We start from the raw sequence: 19,672 nt of genomic DNA, 5'->3' as shown, positions 1-19,672 counted from the left end.
CCATTCCCTGATTACGCCCAGTGTATATAAGCCCTGTGTTTTCCTTTGCTGTCTGTTGTGTCATTAACGTCTGCGCACCCTCAGGTTGCTGTGTGTTCTGTTACCTGGTTTGCCTCCCCGTTAGTTTATGTTTCCCCCAGTATAGTTAGTCTTCTGTTTGGTCAGCAACCTGCAATAAAGCTGTTTATTTTTATTTTACTTTTCCACCTTTCCTGCCTACCTTCACACAGACATGACATATTTGTCATTTTTTTAGTGCAGTAACCTATGAACTGCGATGGATGATGAGCTGGATGAGCTACTACACACGGACATTCTGGTTGACTTTTCTCTGGTTTCTGAGTTTTTTCCTTTTTCCTTTCTTTCTCTGCTTCATCTTGTTTGTTAGCCTAAATTACATCCTTGTATTTAATTTTCATTTAATTTTTCATCATTAGGTTTATTATTTTCACATCCTCCCTTAGATCTCTTTCCGCCCTCATTAGTGCCTACTTGAGTTCACCTGTGCTTTGTTACCACTTTTCTCATGTTGTGCATTTTGTCTGTGTGTTTTTGTCACATCACTGTGTTACTTACCTTTGTTCCTGCTTCTTCTAATCTTCAACGTGGAGTTTCCTGCTTCCTTCCAGCAGTGCCTTTTGTTATATATTCTTCTATAAAACTTTAAGATCCTTTTCCTTATCCTGTGACTTTTCACTTGGTTTCCTACCTTTAACATCTGATGGTTTTATAGTGAGGAATATTATAGTAGATGTGGAAAAAAACATAAAAACCATTTTGTAAAACTGCACTAGCACTGCACACTAGGTATACATGCAGCCATTGCATAGCTTTAATTTTAGATTTTTACCACAAATACTTTTTCTGACTATAACAAAAATAATCTGCATGATCCGATAACAACTTGCTTGTATTTTCCACAGAGTGCCTCCTTTAGCTAAAATTCCAGCTAATGAGGACACTTCTGTTTCTGCAATTCCGTCAAACGGCATGCGGCTGTGACAGCTTGAAAGAAAGACTGTCAAACACTAACAAGGAATTGTGAAAATATGATTTGCAAGTGTGACCTGAGAAAAAAAAAAAGATGCATTACACTGGATGTTGTTTTGTTTAAACCAAAAAAAAACAAAACAGGAAAAGAAGAGTGAGTATGAGACAAGGCTCCACTGTTAAAATACACACAACCATCATCATGGAATGATATTTCTTTGTTCGCATATAAACAATCAGAGTTGCTAAATAACCATCTTTAATCTTTGCTCGCAGGCAATCCAGATAATTAGTCTCAGCAGTAGGTAACCTTGGTTTCCTCATAGCTAAGGGCTGATTAGCACGAAAGTGCAGCTGCAGGCCAAGGTGCTACTGCGATGTGTGATTTTATTTTTAGACCCCAGATCATAACCTCTTTAATTTTTTTAGTGTTGATTGGTAACAGCATAACGGAGAGGGTTGAAAAAAGCTTCACACATCACACTGCACCAGAAACTGTTAATATAACAGGAGGTGAACAGTCTCAACCACACATCATACCCTGTCTGCATGCAGGCACATACACACACCGTCTTACACCATGCTCCACCTAAAAAGGTTGATCTTACAGGTAATTTGCTGGACAGGCTGGAAAACTAAAAAAGAAACAAAAATTCAGGTGCTGTTTTTTGAATTAAATCTGTGAAAACTAAATTTACTTGTTGTTTCTGTGGCTTAAATTATGCTCATTATAACTTTACTTGCTAACAGTGCATACGCTCAACACTTAAAGATGAGAAGTCAGCTTAAACTGTGCAATGCCGCTGCCAGTTAAATGTTCCAAAAAAAAAAGTAATAGATGTTTTCTGAAGTGCCATTACATCATCATCTTCTGTGTCAGGCGCTACAATCAAGAGCACCCTTTGAAAATTAAAAGTGCATTTTGTGTTGAGAAAATCTGGTTACTGGGAAACAAGACTGACTGTATGATATCTAGTGAGGGGTTTTTTTTCTACGCTGCACTGACATTTACTGTGATTGTGTGAGCAAAACTATGAGCTGCATCCTAAAAGTCAGAGACACTGTGTGAGGGGGCCATGACGCTCAGAGGATCCTGAATTAATGTAGCAGATTTATACGACAGTAGAGATGGTAGTGGGAGTGGGAACAAAAAAGCCTCAGATATGATTCATGATCATTTACATGCTGTCTGGGGGGACAACTTATGTTAGTGTAGTCGTTGACAAATTTGCCTCTCAAGCAAAAAGTCACAGGTTTGATCCCAGGAGGAGATCCCTTGGGGTTGTGTCAGGAAGGCATCTGGTGTAAAAAAAACCCCAAAAACAGCAAACATGCATGAAAGTAGATTTACACTTCAAATTTAGATAATAATAAATACCTCAAGAAGCCTGCCAAGTGCCCAGACCTGCTTCTAAAAAAGACTTTGTAAAAATATTTGCTCACAATCAGAATATAATTTGGGCGTAGCTTTTTGCTTAGTTATACACGAGTCGGTTGCTGCTAAGATCGAAAACTACATTACACACAATACACAAAACACAATAACAACAAAAGAATTGACAAAATTCAACAGCATTCAAAAACGAAATAATTTTTTACCCTTTGGCCAAAAAGTTGTAGGTATTGTCGCCGGGCAGGCTGGTGGGCTGTGTGGACACCCAAGTCTGAGAATATCTCAAGAACAAGGCGACAAAAGACTTTCAAATTCATTCCATAGATGCAGCTACTAAAAATCCCAGATGACCTCAAGGTGAAGGTCAGAGGTTAGCTTTTCTGAGAATCACAAAGGCGTTTCAGCTGTATACCATACATGCATCTACTAAAAGACTGAGGGGTATACACTGACAGGCACCCATATTTTGTCACATGTACAGTGGGGCAAAAAAGTATTTAGTCAGCCACCGATTGTGCAAGTTCCCCCACTTAAAATGATGACAGAGGTCAGTAATTTGCACCAGAGGTACACTTCAACTGTGAGAGACAGAATGTGAAAAAAAAAAATCCATGAATCCACATGGTAGGATTTGTAAAGAATTTATTCGTAAATCAGGGTGGAAAATAAGTATTTGGTCAATAACAAAAATACAACTCAATACTTTGTAACATAACCTTTGTTGGCAATAACAGAGGTCAAACGTTTACTATAGGTCTTTACCAGGTTTGCACACACAGTAGCTGGTATTTTGGCCCATTCCTCCATGCAGATCTTCTCGAGAGCAGTGATGTTTTGGGGCTGTCGCCGAGCAACACGGACTTTCAACTCCCGCCACAGATTTTCTATGGGGTTGAGGTCTGGAGACTGGCTAGGCCACTCCAGGACTTTCAAATGCTTCTTACGGAGCCACTCCTTTGTTGCCCGGGCGGTGTGTTTTGGATCATTGTCATGTTGGAAGACCCAGCCTCGTTTCATCTTCAAAGTTCTCACTGATGGAAGGAGGTTTTGGCTCAAAATCTCACCATACATGGCCCCATTCATTCTGTCCTTAACACGGATCAGTCGTCCTGTCCCCTTGGCAGAAAAACAGCCCCATAGCATGATGTTTCCACCCCCATGCTTCACAGTAGGTATGGTGTTCTTGGGATGCAACTCAGTATTCTTCTTCCTCCAAACACGACGAGTTGAGTTTATACCAAAAAGTTCTACTTTGGTTTCATCTGACCACATGACATTCTCCCAATCCTCTGCTGTATCATCCATGTGCTCTCTGGCAAACTTCAGACGGGCCTGGACATGCACTGGCTTCAGCAGCGGAACACGTCTGGCACTGCGGGATTTGATTCCCTGCCGTTGTAGTGTGTTACTGATGGTGACCTTTGTTACTTTGGTCCCAGCTCTCTGCAGGTCATTCACCAGGTCCCCCCGTGTGGTTCTGGGATCTTTGCTCACCGTTCTCATGATCATTTTGACCCCACGGGATGAGATCTTGCGTGGAGCCCCAGATCGAGGGAGATTATCAGTGGTCTTGTATGTCTTCCATTTTCTGATGATTGCTCCCACAGTTGATTTTTTCACACCAAGCTGCTTGCCTATTGTAGATTCACTCTTCCCAGTCTGGTGCAGGTCTACAATACTTTTCCTGGTGTCCTTCGAAAGCTCTTTGGTCTTGGCCATGGCGGAGTTTGGAGTCTGACTGTTTGAGGCTGTGGACAGGTGTCTTTTATACAGATGATGAGTTCAAACAGGTGCCATTCATACAGGTAACGAGTGGGGGACAGAAAAGCTTCTTACAGAAGACGTTACAGGTCTGTGAGAGCCAGAGATTTTCCTTGTTTGAGGTGACCAAATACTTATTTTCCACCCTAATTTACGAATAAATTCTTTACAAATCCTACCATGTGGATTCATGGATTTTTTTTTCACATTCTGTCTCTCACAGTTGAAGTGTACCTCTGGTGCAAATTACTGACCTCTGTCATCATTTTAGGTGGGGGAACTTGCACAATCGGTGGCTGACTAAATACTTTTTTGCCCCACTGTATCTTGTGTTTTCTGTTCCATTGTTGTGTTTTTTGTTTTGTTTTTTTGACATAGTGTTTTGCACTCGAGGGCCATTGTAGCTCATGTGTTTACATGAGAGGCGCCGTCCATAGAAATTGTACTTTCAGTGTGTGTTGGTGTTTTCCATATTTGTACAGATGTGTGGTGCCCCATTCACGCCTTACACATTAGTAATGCATCTGTGTTGGCTTGTCATGGTCATTCCTCGCTGCAGCTGTATTAATGACCCTGAGAAATATCCACGCTGTGCCTGTGACAACAGCACCAATATCGTGTCCTGTGTATGTGAGGTGTCCACCCAGGGCAGCTGCATGACTGATGGTGGTCCCATTGATTACTCTCAGTCTTCGGGGCTTCCAGCCAAGATTGGGCTCCTGGCCAAGAGCAGCTTGGCCTGGCTCATCTGTCACTGGACTGGCCTGAGCAGGCTTCATAAGCTCCATCGACCCACAAAGCTTACACGCACTGTGCTAAAGCCTGTCCTCCCCAGCCTCACTGTCCATTAGTCTTGGTGCTTTAATCTCCTTCTATCTGTGTGTATGTGTGTCATCTAGTCAGCAATTGATTCATTATGAGTGTCCAAGGATTTGAGTTTACTTTGTTCATAGGCAAGGGTCACACTCTGAAAGCTTGTTGAAGCAGTGATTCATGTTTTTGTTAAAAAACTTGTAACGAACCCATCCAGCTTCATTAACACGATCACAGATCAAACATGAAGTTTACCATAAATGTTTTCTAATCATATGTTTCTCTACCTCTACAGTACTGCGTCCGACGATGGGTCAGAGATCTTTTTGAGCCCTGCAGTGACATACGGCCCACCAGGCCTTGACCTCTCCTATCCAATAGCCATGACCATAGCCCATTGTGCAGAAGTTGCTGCTGATAATTGGACCATCCGCCTAAAGAGACACATCCAAGACAACAAGTGGGAGGTGAGCAAATTCTGTTACCCTTCACCTGTAGTTAACATGTTTGAATTTCCTCCTGTGGCACAAGTGCAGAACGCTAACAAATACAAGCACACATCTCCCGCTAGTGCCCAGAATATCAATAGGATCAGATAAACTGCTTCGACCTACTTTGATGAAAATTTTCTTCCTGAACTGTAGTCATGCAGGCAAGGAGCTGATTTCAGGGTTGCCAGCTTAGATTTGTCATTCTGCATAAAATTTAGCCTTTCAAGCTCTACCTCATGCGTCATTTGCATTTGGTCTGACATTTCTTTTGGATGTAAGACAGATACCTCAACATGAGGTCAAAACCAGATAAAAACCAGCAAAGGTGCTTTTTAAAAGATTTAAGACGTTGCTGCTCTAAATGTGTTATTCTTGTGATAGCTACTTTTTGGATTTTTTTTCCCATTTATTTAGGTCTTTCAGTGTAATAACCTCTCTGAAAAGCCCTTCCACTCCACCCTATAGAGCTACTTCACAAACCCACAGAAGAACACTCAGACATCCACCTCCACTCCAAACACCCTCTATTCATTTTCTTGTGTTTTCTTGGCAGAGTACACACATCTGAGATCTTATCTAAGATCTTTTTAATGTTTAACTAACCTCATCAAAGACCTCTAAGAACCTCATTGAGGCAGAGCGACCCCCGGAGCCACCGAGTTTGCTTGACCTTGGGGGTCTGTCACTCTCTACCAGCCGGGTCCTTTCACTCTGCGTGACATTTACACAGATGTAATTTGTCAGCACACGCATTTCTCAAAAGGAAGCTATCAAAAGACCCATCACTGGTGGGAGCTATATGCCAGCAGAGAGGAGAGAAAACAAGAGTAAGGACTCAACAGACAGAAAGGGGGAGGTAGACTCTGGCAGAACGGCAGAGAGATTCTTTGAATGTAAAGCTGTGGACCATCTCTGTCACTGAGAAATAATGAGGCCTTTATCTCAGACAGGATGCTTACTCAAAATCTAATCTCTGGAATTAGTGATATAATGGGAGATGGAGGTTCCTCTTCCACTCTTTCTTTCTCTCTTTCCTTCTTCCACCTCCGCTTCTATTTCACTGTGTCTGCCTCTCAGTGCCATTCCCATTAAAGTCTGCACTTTGGTACACTAGATTTTGACTCTATCATTTTTCCCTGGCTGCCTGGCGGGGATGAGCTATGTCATGGAGATCCTTCATGTCTGCTCCAGCGCTAATGGGGCAGGTTTAGGAAGCTATGGGACACTAAATTACCCTACATTGCTTTATATGCCTCAGCCAGGCCATATGCAGAGGGAACCTGTGGGTCACAGTTATGTTCCAAAGGTGATTTAGGGAGAATTGAGCACAAGATGAGTAGCAATTGGCCGTTGGATACAACTGCGCCCCACTAATCCGTTTTGTCAGTGTTACTATATCCCCATCTGTTTAGTGAGATGTGTCATTATTCATTTGGCCGTCATTCAGCTTTGCACAGCTCCTGGTCCTGTTTAAGTCTATGTACGAGGGAGAGATTCCAAGTTACTGTCTGCAAAGTGTCTTAATAAAATGCCTAACAGCAATGCAAAAACGCTGATCAGTGGCTCCCGTGAATTGTTGGTTAACTGCATGACCATTCAAAGTCTTTATTTGTCTTTATTTTCTACAGGAAATGGTGGCCAATGAGATAATGTCCAAGCAGTCAGCTTACAAACTATTGCCTTAATCATGCCAATACAGGCTGGATGTGGTTAAGCTTTTAGTTTGTAAACTTAAAGCAGGTTTTTAATGCAGTTATGTGCATTACAGTCAGCACTACTAAAGAACATATAGCATGCATGATTGCAGCACAGCTGAGCACAGTGATGCAGAGTCAAGTGGTGTCTTCATATTAACAAGTGAAATGCATTACTGAAAAGCTGAGAGTAATTTAAGAGCACTATGCCCTGGAGCCACTAAGACCTTTGCTTGACCTTGGGGGTCTGTGACGCGCTACCAGCCGGGTCCTTTCAGGCCTTGTGACATTTATATAGATTTAATTTGTCAGCAGACACATTGTTCAAAATGAAGCTATCGAAAGATGCGTCGCTGAAGGCAGGTGCCTGCCAACAGAGAGAAAAAATAAAAAGCAGACTGTACTGGACAGACACATTAGAATTTTTTCAACCTCCTGAAACCCGTTTTCAACAACAGTATCACTCAGGATGCATCAAAAATCACGAGTATGACAGAATTCCAATATTACAGTGTTCTTATGATTAATTACTAAGCCACTGAAGTCGTTATACTTAACACCTCCATATTTTTATCCTTGGACTCTACTAGAGTTCCTGTGCATGACTGACAGCTTAAAATAAACTTATTTAACTTATACTGTGCCTCGTTGCAGCCCCTCAGTTAATCCTCTGTCTGAAACAAGCTGTTTTAGCTCCCTCCACTTTTCCTTTAAGCAAGCTTTTTTCCGACTGACTGCCCCTTGCAAACAGAGGGTTTGAGCAGCAGGTGGGTGAGGCTTCTACTCACAGCCAGAGCTATCTGCTCTCATTGACATCATACGGAGCCAAGAGTCAAAAAAAACCTGTCTGACTTGGAGTGTTCAAACATTCTGTAGCCAGAGCATTTGGCTCACAGGGCTTACTTGAAGATATACAAATATCAGTGTTTGAAACTCTGGCCGTGTTTAATGTGAGTATTCACCAATGCAGCGGATCATGTGTGCATATATGCATAATATAACCAAAGTAAGAAAAAGCATATTACATTTAATCCTGGACCTAAATTAGTCTCCTTTTATGTCCCTACCACCAAAGGAAGTGATGTCTGTAAACGAGGAGAGCACCTCCTGTTACTGTCTGCTGGAGGCCCAGAAGTGCCATGTGCTGTTGGAGCATCCAGGTCGCTACGCTCTGGTGGGGGAGCCGCTGAATCAGGAGGCAGGCAAGCGTCTGAGGCTGGCTGTGTTTGGTAGTCCGGATGCCAGCAACTCTCTGGGCTTCACCCTCAGGGTTTACTGTGTGGACGACACACCCCATGCATTTCAGGTAAGAGGGAAGAGAGAAATGATGAAGATCAGGAATATACCTGGTCATTATATGAATGTAGGTGTTTCCTACATTAATAATTTTATCAATAAACCTCAACTCGTACTAGCATACTCACATACTTACATTTGCCACTTGATTACTCAGTTGATTTTATCAGTGGAGCACCACTAACTATTGGCTGAGAGCGCCATTGGATGCTCCACAAAGACACACAGTATGCTCCATTTTTGTCTTCTTTGTCTATTTAAAGACTGTGAAAGTGACAGAAACAATCTAATAAGTCTGATGTAAACAGCCTGCTGCTGAGTTATTAAGCTCCTGTGCAGGTGCAGGCTAGTTTTGTTCTGAACTGAAAGTGACAGTTCCACCTAGTAAAGGGCTGAATGTGTTACTGATCTGAAGGCAGCCTAAACCACATCAAAAATGAACAGTGATGCCTTCACTTATTGCTAAAAAAAAAAAAAAAAAAAAAGCGAAAGTGCCTTTGAAGGTTGACTCATTTTCCTCCTGTTGTACGTACTGAAGTCGCTTTGACCTGTGACGTATTCACTTATTCATTGACATACTCATTGAACTGCATTCAAATGGTAAAAAGACTGCTTAACTTCACAAAAACAAAATAGATTCATGATTTTCCCTTCATGCAACATCAAGAGAAGCACACAAAAAAAAGAAAACACAAAGGAAGGACAAACTCTGTTTTGTTTGAAATGGCCAAACTTGTCTCAGTGGTACACATGAAGTCATATAAAGGCTGCTGAACATCACTGCGGCTGTGATTTAGCTTAAGGCTGATGTCATCATTGCAATATGCTAATATTTAGCTAAACAGAGCGTTGGAGAATCAAAAATTTTGACCAGATTAAAGGTGACCTGCAGAGTTATAACTAAAGTAACAAATTCAAAGTATTTCCCTTGTAAAGTTAGTGGTAGTACTACAGGAAAAGTTCAAGAGCAGAGAATTCACCTCTACACCTACATTCACAGAGTTATGCTGCTAGCCTGGTGACCAATATTATTTCCTTAGAATTATGATGTATAATGAAGTCTGAATAGATTATGTAAGATGTAAAATATGCTGCAAAGCTAATGCAGTAGCCTGGGTTCCACTTTGACCTGTTAGCCCTCGGTGGCTCCCTCTCTCTTTATTGCTTCCTCTTCAATGTACTATGTAATAACAGAAAAAGCCCAAAAGATGATTTTTAAAAAACCTCTAACTCTCACTGCCTTTTAAACAAATAAAATGCCTGAATCTTTATAGCATGATCACACATGACAGCATAGTACCCTTCATAAAAAAAAGAGTTAATGAGCCTAGCCTTCTGGTGTCCCACTAATAAAAATCTTCCCCCTTTGATGAAATTCAAATCTTCTAATGGTGCAGGATCAGGTCTGGAGATTAAATGTATTTTAATTGTAAGTTAAAAGAAGGTGCCATTTTTAAAGTTGGAAAGTTGCTGGTGGTTTTGTCTAGAAGATTTGCTGTCTGGAAGAGTTTTTTTGTGCTCCACTGAAGATATGTTCTGTAACATAGCCGCTGGGAGATGCCTGAAGAGACAAAGAGGGACTTTTAATTACAAAGACAACAGATGCTTCAAGGTTGCGTCTCTGCCCTTTCTTTAAGTAATTTAATTTGCTCTCTGTTAATTAAATGTGTTTCAGTATTGCATTCCATGTGACGAGTCTTAGAATCAGACACAGTCTGAGATGGTGCACAAGTTCACTGGTGTGCTCTTGAGTGATGAAAAGTTTGCCTTTCTCCTCGCAGCGAAAGCCAGACTCAAAAGTACAAATGTACCTCTTTGTTAAAAGATGCTGCAGTTTAAAACACGACTTTTTCAATGATTGTTTCTTTGCTGTTTTAATTCAATTATTCTGAAGTTGTGCTGAGAGCTGTCCCTTAGCCGCTCGGCCTGCTTGAATTTTTTGGCTCCACCCCAGAGGCAGAATTCCAAGTGAACAAAGAGAAATTGGATGTAGGTGCCAAGAGCCAATTTACTCCACCTCTCCATCAGTCAGACTTGGTTATTTGTTCATTTGTTCTTTTTTTTGCCTTTGTTTGTGCTCCATACGACAAATAATTTCCCCTGTGAGCTTGAAGCAGGAATCGATCAGGTTCAAGGCAGCCTGTGTCGTTTGCATTGTGCTCTTTTTCCCACCCTTCCCTGCAAATCCAAGATACAGAAGATGTAAACACAAACATGCAAGTCGAGCACACGCCAGCACATGCACGCATACAGAGCCCTTCAACAACAGAGTGAAATTTGATGCTTTTGCTGCTTTAGGCGAATAAATTTCCAGAGACTGGCTCTGAAAGCTCCTGAATATTTTAGTAATTTTATACAATTAGCCATTCTAATGTCTCTCTGTTCATATGTGCAAAAGTCAGCTGTGAGTCGCTGCCCCGGATGTTTCCAACTACATGCATCGTTAACACGTAAAAGGTGGCAGCAGCTGTGTACCCTTCATTTTACTCTGTCTTTTTATCTGTTAAGAATGCTGGGAGGCATACATCAATGTGAGCACCCAGAAAATGCTCCATGACTTTTAAAAAAATACACTATAACTAGAGAAAACAAAAAAAATGTTGAGGAGTACAGCAGATGCAATAGATCAATTGTGGAAAGGTCTTAAGACAAAAACGGAAAGGAAAGCTGTGGTGGACTTAATAAACAGGTTGCCCACAAAAACAGCGATTGCGGACGAAAACCTCGACACAGTGGTCAGTGGCACAATCATCATCATCACAATCTGCTCAGAGGAGACTGTGAAAGCAGCATCAAGGAGCCTCTTGCAAAAATCAATCAATCAATCAATAATTAACTGTTTCTAAAGTGATGGAAAGCCAAAGTATGGAGAAAGACAAACTATTTCACTGCATCAATATAACACGGATCATGTCAGAGCATGGCTGCCTCTGGAAGCGGCTCATTTGCCTTTATCGATGATGCAGCAGATGACGGCAGCAGCAGGAGGAAATCTGAAGATAAATTTTGTTTGGCTGCGTACAAAGGAGCTCTCCCAGTCTCACAAGACTGTGGCCACCGAACACACTGGCTGTGAAACCAAAGCTTTTATCAGTGACAACTCAGACCTCACCAGATTGAAACCCTTTTGGGCATTTTACCTGGAGAAAGAAGATTGAAGAGAGAGCAGCTGTAACAAACATCAGCTAAAGGCAGTTGCTTTGAAAGCTTAGAAAAGCATTTGTTATGTCAGCGGCTGTCATTGCGTCTCAGGGCTATGCACTAGACATTCCCACTGTTATTTCCCTCGACCATTCATTTGTTAACTTACCTATCCACACCTAAATAAATGGGGAACCTACGCAGTCTTTCTCTCTTTTTTTTGTGGAGCACAGTAAGTTCCTGTCACTCTGCATATTAATATTGTTATTGTGAATTTTCTCTCTGCTTTGAGGGAGCTTTTAGTATTTTTAGTACCCACTCAGTCTGGGCACATTTTGAAAGCATAAAAATGATGTTTTTACATTCATGGTCACAGTTGCTCTAAAAGAGTGCAAGCCCGTCTGGCAGGGGGGGAAAAAACAGAGTTTTTCTTCCATTTTTTTTTCCATTTGAAAAATAAATATAATGTTTGGTCACATTTTTCAGACTGGTTTTAGGGAAATAGCTGAAAAGTTCTAGTTCAAATCTGACTGTTAATGCTGGGTATTACTTTCATCAGACCATTGCTGTTTGGTCAATAATTGTCAGAAAATATTCACAAATTTCTTTAAATTGTTCATTTTCTCCAACCAACAGTTCAAAATCCACAGTGACTTAATTCAGTGTTAAAGACAAAGACTAAGGCTGATGTAGCTGATGATTAATTTCAATCAACTAATTGTTTGAGCTGTTCTCAGTTTCTTTCATTCTTCCCTTTTTCAACTTGAACTTTTGGCTCTGATTCATTGGTGCATGTTTTCAAATCTGTGCTCTTTTGTCTTTATGTCTTTTTCCTGACACACTGACACTTAACAACCTTTTTTTCCTGTACTTTGCTAACCCGTACCCCACCACTGGAAAAAAAAACATGTCACACCTTTCCTTATCAGGAGGTGGCAGTGGGCGAGCGCAGCAGGGGCGGGCGGCTGCTGGAGGAGCCTAAAATGATGCTGTTTAAGGCGAACACTTTCAGCCTCCAGGTATCCATCCAGGATGTCCCACAGTTGCTCTGGAGCATCAAGCCTTTCACCACCTGCCAGGTAGGCACTTCCTGTGTTCTATCGTTTCGAGTCAAAAGCAGGACATGTGTTAACTGCGTGTGCATGTTCAGTGTTTGTCACGGTCATGCACAATGAAGGAAGCTGTGCACCTTCATCAGCTTCCCTGTTTTTTTATTTGGTCACATCAAAGCCAGAGGACAGCAGCAAGGGCACAGCAGGGGATCACTATGGCTGGCTATCTCGCCCACACACACACCCTTACGAACTTAATTATGACTTCCAGGCAAGGCATATACACACACACACACCCACTCTCATATCATGCTTATCTTCCTTGGGGTCTCCATGCTGCATGTTCTGCTCTCCCCCGTGATGTTTATCCCACCAGTGACATCCTATTAGCAGAATTAGCCTGTTATAATGCCCCAAGTATACTAACTAGGATTTCTCAGGGAAGAGCCGCTGTGAGAGGGTGCTGCAGGGAAGACGACGACAGGCTTTCATTCAGACACTACTCTTGTCTAAAGGAGGCTTTTATAAGAGTTTGTCCCGCTGTCTGATGGATCTGAAGAGAGGATGATTCATCTGTAGAACAGTGTTTTTGACCTGTTCTTACTGCACCACTGTCTGGGTTACACAGTAGTTAGTAATTGAAGGTGAAATGGACCTTTTAGACTGCATAGCTCTGTTACTTTTAGTTTTTTCAGTTATTTGGAGGAAATGTAGTGCGAGCTGCCCTAATACCATCAGCACAGCACAGCTCCTGATCCAACAGGTTGCAGTTACATGTATGGGTTTTGTATTAGGAGTATTAAAATGTGGAAAATTAAAAATAAGTTAATGAAGTGTTTGATGTCAGTAGTGTCGTTATGTTGACCATCTCTGGACTTTCAGGTAAGTTTGGTATTTAGTTGCTTTATTAAGAATGCTCGTGCATTTGTAACTTAACCATTTTTTTCTCAAGCAGTAGTTAAGTTTTTGCACTAATGATTGTAGCCTTTACACGTGGTTAGCAGAATGTATTTACATCCTGAGGGCTCTAACACCCACCGGTGCTCCTTCTGATGGGTAGACTTCTTGATTAGGCAACATCATCGATTGGCTAAAGAGGCCGCTCGTTCAGTCTTAATTAATCATGTAAACAGCAAAGCGGGTGGCAAAGCAGGATTCAAATAACAAATGTCTTTAGTGGGGATTTAATGAGTGTGTTGTCTCCACCAGCCTAATCCTTTCATCATTATGTTCATCCTGTCCGCCCTCCCGTCTCTCCTTGCTCCGCAGGAGTTCTCCTTTTCTCAGGTGTGGGCCAGTAACCAGCATCCCCTGCAGTGTGCCTTCACTTTGGAGCGATACAGCCACTCCTCGTCTCAGCTCTCCTGCAAGATCAGCATCCGACAGGTCACGGGCAAGGAGCAGATACTACAGGTCTACACGTCTGTAGTGGAGGTGAGTAGCACTCAGAGAAGGCGTGGTGTGTGGGCAGTCATGCGGCCTGTTAATAGGTTCTTTTACTGCGCTGAATAACTCTTGATTTGATTTAAGAGCTTGCTTAATGAGCCTCTCAGGGAGCTTTTCATCTATAGATTGCAAAGTCCTTGTCCTTGTCTTCACGTTGAGGAGGAGAAACTTTTTGCATCAAATCACCCTGACATCTCTTACTTTTTGTCTTGCTACTAGAATGAAAAGGGAGTGGTTCCCTTTTTCACGCAGTCGGACTGTACCATCACCTCCCAGACAGGGTCAAGGGCCTTTAAAATCCCCCTGTCCATCCGTCAGCGGATCAGCACCACCTTTGACACCGCAAATGCCAACGGGAAGGACTGGCAGCTCCTGGCTCAAAAGCTCCACATAGACAGGTCTGAGTTTTAATACTCTGAATGCTGCATTTCATTCTCGTGCCTCAGCTGCCATTTACATACTGCTGAGTCAAATAAAAGAGCAGGTATGTTTTCTTTAGGTCCGAGGAAGAAAATGGAAAATGTTCCATAATGTAAACACTGTTCCCACTGTGAAGACTTTTGTTTAAATCTGAAATTTAGACACCACGTCAGAAATTATCTTCTCCAGCCTTCAATAACATGCCACACCGCCAGTTTCATTATAGATCGTAAAACACATGCAGAGAAAGGGAGAAATGTTAGGCACAGCCAGAATACTGTAGAGAAGAGATGCAGTGTTTTGTAGAAATCTGAAGAAAGGTCTCTGACTGCTGACAGGCCAGCCTCTGGCAAGAAAATGTGTTCATGTTAGCACTTCTCATTAGCAGCATCTCTGCATGTGCTCCGTCCTCCAGCCTCTCGAGAGGTTGTGCCAGGTCAGTTATTTGCGTAGGCTGTGCAGGATTTCAGTTGTTTGTTGATGGGGTGATCTCTATTTGTGCTTCAAAGGAGAAGTCAATAATCAAGTGCTTATAGCCACGAAGACTTTAGATCTGTGCACCCAGCTCCATCAAGTACTTGAGGAAGAGAGTACTGACAGTGAGTACACTCTCCATCTTGCCAGTTGGAGACACATGAGAGGGAAAAAGTTCACTAAGAAGCTATGACGGGAAACTGTGTGATTATGGAATTTCGCTTCAGCTGAGTCTGAAAACAAACACCTGTGACTGAGAAATGGGGAAAAGGATTTCTGAGCTTTTTCTACCCAGCCAAACACACCAGGAAGCATCTAATGGGAATGTCTCTACCTAGTTAAGCTGATTTTTGTAATTATTTCTCTGAGTGTGTGGGAACATCAGCATACAGAGGTGGGAAGTAGATTGGCAAAGACAGGGAGAAGGCAACAAATGAAATCCCATTGTAATGAAACAGTGCACTCTCTTGGAGAGGTGCTGTAACAACATCAGAGGAAGAAAATAAGTGGAGATTGAATTTAAAGCCTGTTTTCTCATGAACCACACAACAAAGTGTGGCTTAATTTTATTCTTCTACTGGTGTGTTGTATTATTTTTTTTATTGATTGTTACCATTGTTTAAAAAATAAGAGTTATATTTATCCAAGGATGGTAAATATGGAGCTGCCAGGCTGGACTTGAAGAGGAAGATTCATGGAGTTGTTGAAGGAGACACGCAGAGGGTTTGTGTGGCAAAAGAGGATGCTAGAAATAGGATGAGATGGAGGCAGATGATCTGCTGTAGCGACCCCTAAAGGATCGTACAAACCCATGTGAATCAAAACAGAATGCAATGATTCTCTTAAGCCCGTGTTATTAAAAATGGAACATAGAAAACATATGAAATGTGCCATTTTAAGACAAATATTGACTCATTTTGACTCACTTTGACAAAAAAGTGTGGACAGGGCCATGTTTACCATTTTGTAGCATCCCCTCTTCTTTTAACAGTCTGTAAATATCTATCTAAATATCTGTTCTTGTCTGATAGAGGATTTATAATAGTTATCAAATCCAAATATTTTCAGTTGGTGAAAGGTCTGAAATGCAAGCAGGCTACAAAGTTGTGATGTATAGATGCAGTATGCACGACCTTTTCTGAAAAGGTTGTAACCTAGACGGGAGCATATTTTCCTCTAAAAGCTGTACATACCTTTTAGCACTGATGGTGCCTTTTCAGATGTGCCAGCCCCTGAATTGGATGGATGGATCAATGGATGGTAAAATGCACAGTTTGAACACTTGATATGTTTGATATGTTCAATTGTAAATAACACAAGCTTAAAGGAATTTGCCATTTCGAAGGCAAGAAGGGTCTATTGAAAGATTAGACTGAATATTCACAAATCCCTGTACCAATTTCAGGCACAAAGTTCAGGATATCCCAGCTCCTGCAGCTTTGACTCCTCTTTTTAGTCTCATCTTTTGTTCATCGTGCCTTTTTTAAAAAAATATGTACTTAGAACAAGCAAAATTACCTCAGTGATTTGCATTGGCATCTTTGGCATAATAACTGCAAAGTGATCGCCTCATTACTACTTCACTTGGTTGTTATCCATCGTCAATATTATAATGTTCGATTTTTCCTGTTCTGCAGGAACTTGTGCTACTTTGCATGTCAGGAGAGCCCGTCATCAGTGATTCTGACTCTATGGGAAGCCCAGCACCCGGATTCTGGGGACCTGGACTCTCTGGCCAGTGCCCTGGAAGAAATCAGCAAGGTTCATTCCCCTAAGGCGGTCTCTCTGAGCTGCAGCAAAGAGGAACGGGACTCTGAATTCACAAAACTGGCGTAGAGTGGCTGTACATCAGATGAAAATGATGAACCTTTACTGCATGAACATTTATGTTCAGGTGTAGTAGCTAACCTACAGTGAGGTGGAGGAGATGCACAGAGGCCAGCAGGGCAACTTAATTATTGACTGTTACTAAAGGAACACCTCTGTTAAACCAAATGAACCATAGAGGCAGAAGGAAATCAGGAAATGACCAAGAGATGTGTTATTAGGAGGCACCAAGAAACTTTGGAAAGGCATATCAAATTGACACACAAACACACACACATTCATCTTTCATTGAGAAATGTCAACTTCTGATACTTCTGAAGACCAATTTGATACCCTGTGTTGAAGGATTACAGAAGCCTGTGAAAAGAAGACAAAGTGTGTTTTAAGGAAGCTGCCAATCAGGTTGGTGCCGTGACCTCCCAGGATTGGATGTGCCGGTACTTGCCCTCAAACAGTCATCTGGGCTGTCAAAATGTTTAGTGTAATGCCATATTTTCTTTATGTCACTGACACCTCATGCTTTTTTTTTCTTTTCTGCACATATTTCTGCTGAAGCTTTTTAAAAACACAAAGAAAAAATGAATATTGGCTCTTTATTTTGTCAGAACATCTTATTCCACAGTGATCAGTATATAAAAGGACCTGGAGTCCACATCCTAAGGAGATGGAGATTTATGAGAAATTACTTTTTAAATGCCTTTGAGAGTCATTTTACACACTTTTTTCAGCTCAACAGACAGAGTCCACTGTCAAAGCACCGACAGCAGAGGAGGGTAACTCACCCACCACTGATCTGTGCCTCATATAGCAATGCAGCCAGAGGTCCATCCCTGAGTGTCTCTTTTCTTAATTTGGAGGAAAATTACGTTTTACTGTGAGTGACCTCATAGCAGGCAGACAGTGGGGACAGAAGTGTGTAAAACGAAAACAAAAAAGATTTCTGGAGCATGGAGATGATCAAATACCAGGAAATGGTTATTCAGAGACACTTTGCCATCTCTTACTCCCTCTACTCCTGTCTGATCTTCCCAAGCAGAGGCAGCATCCACTTGAAAAAGAAGATAAAAAAAAAGATATCCTGATCAGGAAGCTCCCACATTCGGTTGCTCCAGCTGCCCCCTCAACTTAATAAAGTGACTTTGTGTTGAACTCTGCGTTGGCACTCTCTTTTCATGTGCTTAATGAATTGAATTCTGAAAGGCCAGACAGCCCACATGCTGCACAGTGGTAGAAATCAGTCCATGTTCAAAAACTCAGATAAGAGATTAAGCAGAGTTTCAGAAAGGTGTAAAATATATACATATGCACTATTTGAGTTTGGACAGCAGATCATTGCCATGTTGGTGTTGCATCATGCAGCTGTTTGAACTCCATCTGAAGAGAAATATCTGACAGTCTCTTGGTTCTAACCCATCAAATTTGCCTAAATTAGTAACCCCCCTTGAAAGGCTCAAATATTTTTAAATGCCTAAAACTCTTGATGGATTTAAATTCTTAATGAAGACTTTCAGCAGAGTTCGTCTGCTCAGTAAGACCCTGTGCTCCACGGCACTCCACAAAGTTTGACATGGTTTAAACATTTTAAAAAGCAGCATGTTGAAAGAGCACTGCTTTCTTTCTTACTTTGATGCATACTTTGGCATTTTGAGAAATTCAGCCATCGCACATAGTTTGCCAAGAATGTTGAAAATTTGACACTACAGCCGGTAGTTGCTTAGCTTAGCATTACAGCTGAAAATGGAGAGAAATAGCAAGGCTTGCATAGGAGTAACAGCATGTGCCCAAAGGTACCTCTAAATCTCAAGTACCTACCTGTAAAATTTGATTATAAAAACATTAGATTACATGCAGGACTATATGCCATCGCTTCACCATGTATCTTTAAGCTAAAGGCTAAGTTTATTGCTAGCTGTAGCCAGCATCAACATTAGGTTCTGGGAGTCCAGGCTTACCTAGTAAAGTCGCTGTGTCCCCTCAGCTGAATTCCACAATTATACTTCAACTGCTCAACTAATTCATCCAATTTGGTAATGAAAAACGCATTTGTGGTAACCAGGATGACTAAGGAGGACACTGAACCCACAGGCCTATGGAGGTCAGGTCAGGTCAGGTCCCGAAACTAAATTGAGATCATTTCAGCTTGTGCAGCTAGTTTTAGCTAGCATGCGCCTAGTCAAATATTGCAAAAACACACGAAAACGTGTTGAGAATACTGTACGCTCACAGTCAGCTTTCCTACTGTGTGGTGATTTTACTTATCCACTTTGGCACCAAGAGAAAATGCCTACTACTATGCATATATCCTTCCAAATATGTATAGGGTGTTTGGGAAGTGATTTGAGCCGAAAGCCCCCTGCTGGGAGGAGGCAAAGTTGACAACCATCCAGTTGTCATGGTCTGCTATTGATCCACGTTGGCTGTATCCTTCCACAGACAAACTAGTGTGCAATCTAGTGAATTTCTCAACATGTGGAACAGTTCTTCTATTTAGCCTCCCAACTTTGTGGTCAAGCTGGCAGAAAAAGATGCAGATTGAAGTGCTCATGCTGGCTTCATACTAAAAAATTTATTTCTTATTGATTCGTGCCATCGTGGAAATAGCACAAAGACATGCAGTTCATTCAATAACTGCTGGGAATCTGTTTTCAGTTACCCACGACTGCTCACTGAAAATAATGCAAACCTGTACACAGTTAGCAAACATATCCAAACCTTGTTTTTCTATCTGTCTGCATCAAAGAACAGCACAGAATAAGTTGGACTGATTCTCCACTATTAGCTAAAAAGTTGCTGACCAAAGTTTGGAATGCAGTCATGACTGCAGGAAATTTATTGACAGACGCCCTCTTAGTAGTCGCATGCTGAGTCAGACCT

General features: G+C 41.6%; 1 protein-coding gene across 4 annotated transcripts in view; it reads left to right on the top strand.

The window, feature by feature from the left end:
• The window catches only part of LOC113025470 (netrin receptor UNC5D-like), a 181,782-nt gene extending 163,835 nt beyond the window's left edge, over nucleotides 1-17,947 (top strand). For all 4 annotated transcript variants that reach the window (XM_026173238.1, XM_026173235.1, XM_026173236.1 and 1 more), the window contains 6 exons: nucleotides 5,253-5,424; nucleotides 8,218-8,448; nucleotides 12,509-12,658; nucleotides 13,901-14,065; nucleotides 14,297-14,475; nucleotides 16,609-17,947. In XM_026173238.1, coding sequence (XP_026029023.1) covers nucleotides 5,253-5,424; nucleotides 8,218-8,448; nucleotides 12,509-12,658; nucleotides 13,901-14,065; nucleotides 14,297-14,475; nucleotides 16,609-16,807 — 1,096 coding nt within the window. In that variant the 3' untranslated portion in view covers nucleotides 16,808-17,947. The remainder of the gene's footprint in view (nucleotides 1-5,252; nucleotides 5,425-8,217; nucleotides 8,449-12,508; nucleotides 12,659-13,900; nucleotides 14,066-14,296; nucleotides 14,476-16,608) is intronic.
• Nucleotides 17,948-19,672: the final 1,725 nt, after the last annotated feature.

The sequence above is a fragment of the Astatotilapia calliptera genome, chromosome 7, assembly GCF_900246225.1.
Source record: "Astatotilapia calliptera chromosome 7, fAstCal1.2, whole genome shotgun sequence".
In the NCBI taxonomy this organism is placed as follows: Eukaryota; Metazoa; Chordata; class Actinopteri; order Cichliformes; family Cichlidae; genus Astatotilapia; species Astatotilapia calliptera.
This window is presented reverse-complemented; position numbering and strand designations above follow the sequence as displayed.